At 42.9% G+C, this 8,021-nt stretch overlaps 1 protein-coding gene across 4 annotated transcripts in view; it reads left to right on the plus strand.

Moving 5' to 3' along the window:
- The window catches only part of LOC138955294 (cholesterol transporter ABCA5-like), a 113,111-nt gene extending 106,471 nt beyond the window's left edge, over positions 1–6,640 (plus strand). For 2 of the 4 annotated variants that reach the window (XM_070326927.1, XM_070326924.1), the window contains exons 32-33: positions 251–435; positions 6,356–6,640. In XM_070326927.1, the coding sequence (XP_070183028.1) occupies positions 251–435; positions 6,356–6,385 (215 nt within the window). In that variant the 3' untranslated portion in view covers positions 6,386–6,640. Of the gene's footprint in view, positions 1–250; positions 558–6,355 lie in introns of all 4 variants that reach the window. The other 2 variants (XR_011452181.1, XR_011452184.1) reach the window with 2 other exon arrangements.
- Positions 6,641–8,021: the final 1,381 nt, after the last annotated feature.

An 8,021-nucleotide genomic window follows, 5' to 3' on the forward strand; every position in this document is an offset into this window, starting at 1 on the left:
ATGGGTTGCATTTTTTGGGGGGTCTCCCTGTAAAAAGAACAGTAACCATAGCTTTTATGGTCTTGGTTTTCTGAGAATGATTCCACATACCGGTTGTATAGTGTGTAATTTGCTGGCAATGAAAAGCTGATAAAAACTGTCATGTACATGAACCTACATGATTTGAGGTACAAAAGCAGTTACTCTTTTTTCCCCATCTAAACCCCATAGCACACACAACATACTCCATTGTACCTGTGTGTGTGTGCAGCCAAACAGTCACACGGAGTGGAGGAGTACAGCTTCAGCCAGTCCACGCTGGAACAAGTGTTCCTCAACTTCGCCAAGAAACAGCTGGAGGAAGGGGAGGACCAGGACAATGCCAAAGATAAGGGTGCACTGGAACGACAGCTCAGCACAACAACATCTCCTTCTTTAGTGCATCCTGCTGAGCAGGTTAATGGGCTGAGTGAGCGATTGTGAGAACCTGGCATCACCAAAGAACTGTGCCAAACTTCCCATTTCATCGTATCTGCAGGTCTTTGAATCCAAGACATCCATCCGTTGCAAAAGAAGAAGTGATTGTATATTTATGACATATCAGAGATTGTAAGCAAACTATACAGGTCTCAAAACTGAGATAGTTGTGTTGGCATGACTTGCTGGAGTTATGAAGCACACTTCTCTCACAACTGAAATGACGTGAGAGAGTGCCTAAGTATGCTGCCCAGACAGCTGCCAGCTAGAGTGGAAGAAAAAAGGCTTTAGCACTGACAATTCATATTGTGATATCCTCCATACTATCCATCATAAAAAAAACTAGGCAGATACTTTGTGATGAGGCTATTTATAGTAATTCCAGTTATATGACTGGAAAGGTCATTCATTCCCCTACCATATTCAACAACAGATTGATTTTACATAAGGTAGTGTCTATACAGTGGAACCTAAAACACAGACACCCCCCAAAAGCAAATTTGCAAAAGCAAGGTCACCGCGTTAAAATCAAGAAAAAATCGAGGCAATGAGAATAAGTTCTAGATTCACCAGTGGCAACTAACTGTTTTGATGTGGAGACCTGATTCTGAATCAAGCATTCACATGCCAGTTGATAACAAAATAATTAATTACCGGGTTGCACCAAAGTTGTGTTTTTAACCTTGATTCTATCCCTAGCAAAGCATAATAAAGAGCCAGAAGGAAATAACTGTCATACTGTGGGAATTAACTATCGGGCTTTGCATAAACCTTTGCGCTACAGCCTCACTCAATTTCAAGTGCAAAATTGCTGTCAAAGTTGTGGCAATTTTTGACAGTTTTCAGCAGTCCTTAGTTTTCAGTGTTTTGAAAGAAGACTGCCACCGCCAAAACAACGTCCCTGCACGCGTCAGCATTTCATCAGGTCTATACTCTTGAACATTTGCCCAGGGGTCTAAATTACAAATTCTATACTACCCGTCATAAAAAACTAGGCAGATACATTTGAGGGCAGATCTTTCTGATGAGGCCGTTTATCGTAAAACCAATTATATGACTGAAAAGGCCATTCAGTTAACAGATTGAGTTTACATGACATAGTGTTGATACAACACAGACACCCCCAAAATCAAATTCGCAAAATCAAGGTTCCCGCGTTAAAATTGACAAAAAAATCAGAACTGCTAAAACAAAACATGTTCTGCATGTCGTTAAAAAGAACAATCAAATCTGCATCTAAAACAGTCACTTTTGTTCACATATCTCACATTATGGCATGCTGAATGGTGTAGGTGTCATTCCTGTGAGAAACCGTAAAAGGCGTTTTTTGAGGCCGCTTTAGTGGGTAATGAGACAAAAACAGGTACGTTTCAGTAACTCCTCAACGCATTGCCTTCAATTCAAACTTTCGGTGATTTGTGCTAACACATTTCGTAAAGTACATACAAAATTTTAAGTCATTTGAGACATAAGGTCTGCTGTAGGTCTTTGCTGACAAAATTTAATTTGTTGTAATCTTTAAGAACAATAACAGATGTGCCACATACTCAAATTTCATGTACATATTTTATCAGACATGCGTGGTATGAGGATTTCAACGCGAAAGTAGTCTTTGAAGTTGACTCATTCAGAGCACTGAGCGCAAATGTCGGCCTAGGCCTAGCGAAGCTCACAGCTGACACGCTTAACTGATCGTGGCTCTTGAAAGAGCGTTTTCCAAGAAATTTGTGTGTGCGTTTAAACAGCTGCGCTGTGAACAGCCATAGTTGAAAATGTATTAAATTTAAGGGTATATTGAAGCTTTCATTTTTCTTAATGCATGCTAATTTTGATTTTTGTTTTGTTCAATCAACTAATATCTCAAGACAATGCGTTGAGGAGTTACTGAAATATATCTTTTTTTCTCTCATTACCGGCTAAAACGGCTTCCAAAACTGCCTTTTATGCCTTCTGAGAGGAGTGACACCTACACCGCTCAGCATGCCATAGACAAGATATGTGAACAAAACTGACTGTTTTGGATGCAGATTTGATTGTTCTGTCTATCACGCCGTAGACTGTGGCTGCATTGGGGAATTGCCTCCGCACTAACTTTCACCGATGAAGAGCAACACGCCGGGTGAGTTTCTGCACAACAAAATCGTCTCTGTTTTCTCCAAAATGACATATCACATTACTGGCGTTTGTACTTCGACCTAAGGCGTTATAGCATCCCATCATCGATTTTCTTCTTTTCTTCGATGCATTTGTTAACGTTGAGCTTCGATTATTTAGGCTTTTCTTGCAAAGTTTGCGTAAATTCTGACTTCCCACAGTTATTACGGAAAATCAAGGTTATCAATCAAACTGCAGTCTATTGGAATATCATTATTGTTTATTAGTTGACATGTGGTCCAAGTTGTGTCATCCAAAGTCACGCGGTTGGAGCGTAATTCTTGAATCTGTACCACGACTGATCGATTTTGCGGCTGCCCACCTACGCAATGTATCTTTGCTTACGGCTGCATGCCTACGCACTTTCTGGCTGCCCACCTATTATTATTATTATTATTATTATGAACATTTGTGCGCCTAATCTAAATATAGCCCTAGGCGCTTACAAAATATAAAATACATAGTGAACATTATACGAAACACAAATCGACAAGGACTCATACACTCACAGACAGGCGCACAGCGAGAACGCGACGCACTCACTCATACCAACTACAGGCACATGCATTCTAGACGGAAAAACAGTCGTAAATAAATAAATAAAGTATTGGATACATAAAGTTTGTTGAGAGAAGAAGAATAGAGCTGGAAAGGGAAGAAGAAGGAGAAAGAAAGAGACAGATCAAGGACCAGCAGGAGAGGGTGATGTGTGGTCATTAACGGACTAGTGAGGGAAGAGGTGTGTTTTGAGTGAGGTTTTGAATGATTGCATAGATGTGGAGTGCCTGAGTGAATGCGGGAGTTGGTTCCAGATGGATGGGGCCTGGTAGGAGAAGGTGCGCTGGCCATATGTTTTGGTGCGTGCTGATGGTATCCTAAAAAGGCGGGTGTCTGCGGAGGATCTTAGGGAGCGAGAGGGGGAGTAGACATCAAGAAGGTCAGAAAGATAGCTAGGGGACGATAGATCAAAGTTTCTGAAGCAGAGTGTGGAGATCTTGAACTGAATCCTCTGTTGAACAGGCAGCCAGTGTAGGGTTTGAAGAAGAGGGGTGATGTGGTCATGCTTGGAAGAACGAAAGATGAGGCGGGCGGCATGATTCTGAACACGCTGAAGCTTTTCGATGATGTAGTTGGGAGAGCCAGATAGAATGGAATTGCAATAATCGAGTCGGGATAGGACAAAGGCGCAGAGCAGAGTTTTAGTGGCATCCTCAGTGAGGAGATGACGGATGGAGGAGATGCGGCGGATTTCAAAGAAGCAAGTGCGACAGACATTGGCAACATGCTGATGGAAGGACAGGGACTGGTCGAGAGTGACACCTAGGTTGCGGACAGCAGGAGAAAGAGCAATAGAAGAACCATTGAGATCGACAGACGAGAGAAGAGAAGGATGATTGAGATGTTTTTTAGGAGAGACAAGAATCATTTCGGTTTTCTCCTCATTAAGCTTCAGCTTATTCAGGTCCATCCACGCCTTGAGGTCGGTGATACAAGACTGGGTGGAGGCAATGAGGCGAGGGAGGTCAGAGATAGGTCCAGAGAGATAGAGTTGGTTGTCGTCGGAGAAGCTGTGGTGAGAGAGAAAGTGGTGAGCGGCAATTGAAGGGATGGGTTGGGTGTAAAGGACGAACAAAATAGGCCCCAGGACGGAGCCCTGGGGCACACCGTACTGTAGAGGAGAAGCAGAGGAAGATAGGCCGTTCACAGAGACAGACTGGTAGCGATCGGTGAGATAGGACTGAAACCAAGAAAGGACAGACTGAGAAATGCCAAAAGAGTTTTGAAGGCGGGACAAGAGCACGGCATGATCAATAGTGTCAAATGCCGCGCTCAGGTCCAGCAGAGAGAGAAGGCAGACGTCGTTGTTGTCGAGTGCAGTCAGTATGTCGTTGCTAATTTTCAGTAGAGCGGTTTCCGTCGAGTGTCCAGAGCGATAGGCAGATTGATTGCAGTAGAGAAGGTGGTTGGCTTCAAGATGGTCCAAAAGCTGGGAGAGTACGATTTTTTCTGTTATTTTGGAGAGAAATGAGAGATTAGACACTGGTCTGTAGTTCTTCAGATTTTCAGGATCCAAGGAAGGTTTCTTGAGAAGAGGTCGGAGGATAGCGGATTTGAAAATGGCAGGAAAGGACCCAGATGAGAGAGAGGCGTTGATGACGGAGGTGAAATGCGGGAGGAGAGTATCTAGACAGTGAGTGAGGATAGAGGCGGGAAGGGGGTCAAGTTCGCATGTTTTGATGCCGGCGTGCATGATAGTTTTTCTGACTGTGCTTTCGGTAACAGGCTGAAATGAGGAGAAGGCAGGGCCAGAATAGGAGGGGTTAGGGATGGGGGACTGGGTGGGGGGGAGAGCGTCAAGAGACTGGCGGAGTGTGGAAATCTTGCTGTCAAAGAAGTCGGAGAAAGCCTGAGGAAGACGAGAAGAAGGAATCTCAGAGGGAAGTGGAGACGAGTCAGATTTACCAAGAAGAGTGTTAGTGATGTCGTACAACTGTTTTGAAGAAGAGCATGCGAGTATTTTGACATTGTAAAATGCAGTCTTGGCTGCGTGAACGATGCTAGTGACTGCTTTGTTGGCAACTTGAAAAATCTGCTTATGAACAGTCAGGCCTGATTTCAACCATTGTCTCTCTGCTCTACGTCTCTCACGCTTGGCATCTTGCAACTGAGGCGCAGCGGACGAGTACCAAGGCGACGGAGGACGGTGAGAGACGCGGCGGCTGGAAGCAGGAGCATGCTGATCAAGAAGAGCTAACAACAGTTTATGCGAGTACTACAAATAATAAAATGGTATATTATAGTTAGGGCTCTGTTCGTGACTGTTGCCTGCCTGTGTAAACATAAGACAAGACAGCGTTTATGACTGTAACCTATTTTTTATCCCAAGTAATACATAAATAAAGAAATCCGCGGAAATCCGTCCATATTCTCATCTTCGGAAATTTTTGGGAAAGGTGGGTATGATGGATTAGTTTTTCCAGCTGACTTTAGTCACTTGTCTATAGCTCACTCTGTTCGTTGGTCTGTCTGTCTGTCAGCTTGTCTGTTGGTCTATCATACTTTGGACACTTTTTTTTTATCTCTCTACTTTTACCCGTTATAACCATCAGTGCTGAGCACATTTTTGGACACTAAATCATGCGTAAGAAACGAAGGATCTTCACATATCAAACCTAAACTGTCCTAACCCAGATTATAACCCAAAACACTTTAGTAATTAAATTTTTCGAACCATTTGCAATATTTTAGAGAAATCATATTTACCACATACACAAAAGAACGCTCTATTATATAGCATAACACATATTGGGTTTTGATGATCACATCATCTCCAATTTTATGACGTCACTTCCGGTTTCTAAACTATATTGATATGTCAAAAAAGTGACGTCATACACTGATATGATAGCGAGTGATCTTTCCCGCCAGTTGCAGACAGCTGCTGAAAAGAACAATCGATATCAAACACACTCAGCCTGGCAGCATTCTTACATATTGGTTTTAATTGTGGCAAGCCCAGGCCTGGAAAAAGAAAAGCTGACGGCAATGCTAGTCACTAAAGAGTTAAATTGGCCTAAGTTCCAGTATGTTAATATCTATGAGTAGATATTTCATAAGAAATACACACACACACACACACACACACACACACACACACACACACACACACACACACAAATGTAACGAATGACACATTTGTTGGTTTTGTCCTTCCTTTTAAGAGTGGTTTTGTTCTGCTTTGCAGGTAAACACACATGGATCATCTACAGTTTAGATGTTACTACTGCAAATGCGAATTTCGAGACCTAAAGGACGTTGTTGGACACAGTGTCGATGTACATTCCAATGAACAATTGAAGATTCGTTTTTTGTCGATTAATGAGGTTACTGGAAAAAGTACCTATGTCAGGAAACGTTTTATTTCTTGATACATGTTTAGTCTTTATTCATTTTAAATGTTGTGCAGAATAAGGATAACCCAAGGATAAGTTCTGGGATTCTGGGGAAAAAAATACATCCGTAAAGGGTCTATATTTGTTACGGCTGGAATTTACGTGTGTATGTCTGTATGTATGTATATTTACTCCTATCAGAAATTGTGCGTGCTTCTCTCTGTTTACTATCTAGCCTTCACACACACACACACAACACTCCAACCAGGCACAAAGACAATAACACGGTTACGGCCCTTTGCCCCTGTACCTCTTTGAAATATTCAACACAACATAAACATATTATTTCCCATCCATTCTACAAATCTCTCTCACTCAACAAGGAAGTTCTATTTCTGTTAACATACAGAAAACTAGCTGCACAGAAATACACACATGTTACTTTCTCATGCAGTCTATAATTCACGTGCACACACGTAGAACACTTCAAGCTTTGTTCCGTGAGAGCCCGTCTGTCTCACTACACACGAAGTCATTGTCTCAAGCAATACTTCTGTCAATATTCATTTCTGTTACACACAGATCAACAAACCACGAACGCTCTACGTCTCGTGTTCGTTTACTTGGGGAACGTATCTCCGCACAGCTATCTCGCTGGTTACTTCTTGCCAGTCGTACTCACACCATTCAGTGGCACGTACTGGTCCACCCCACCCACGCAAACTGTCTTCGCGTGGTGGAATGGGACGGGGTCCCCGTTCTACAGCGCTTCACGCTGACTCCCTCCTGCGCTCCCACAGCTCACGGCTCGGGACGTAATGGGCGGAACCTCCCGTCTCGTCTCCCCACTTCCGCGACCCCCTCGGCCCGGGATGCTAAAATACACAAGTTTAAACTACCATAAGTCTCCATACTTGAATAAACTTTTCTGACATTCTTTATCACTACCGTCAACTAACTTATGCGGTTACAGTATATACACCCGCTTACTCATAAGCGACTTCATTTCCGAAAAACATGTAAACATTCCCTTTTCAACAATGGCTGACATCAGCGCACGCTTTTCAGCCAATTCGCACATGACTCTCCCGGTCATTTCTCAAGTCAATATTTCCGAGCAAAATAATATCTCCGAGCAAAATATCAATTCAATAAATACCTGTAAACACAGCAGTTGAATCCAACGATTCAATACCGCGGCACGAGTCCAACGACCTCTAGTGCCCGGTGAGAAACTTTACCCAACAGGAGACCCGTCTTGTCTTTTCAACGGTCTGGAAAGCTCTGCTGTCCTATCGTCTCTACAAACGCAACCTCAGTTAATACTCTTCTCTGATTGGTCACATCTCACACGTGACAGCACTGCATTGCGCGGACAATATTTCACCGTGCGGTGCCTACTCAAAGTTCGTGGCCCATGAAATGTTGTACACCTGCGTCACATAACTCCAATATAAAATTATGTGCAAATCCGTTTGTCACAATATTTTACAAATGTTAAGGTATAACGGACCTGTA

The sequence above is a fragment of the Littorina saxatilis genome, linkage group LG2 (assembly GCF_037325665.1).
Source record: "Littorina saxatilis isolate snail1 linkage group LG2, US_GU_Lsax_2.0, whole genome shotgun sequence".
Lineage (NCBI taxonomy): Eukaryota > Metazoa > Mollusca > Gastropoda > Littorinimorpha > Littorinidae > Littorina > Littorina saxatilis.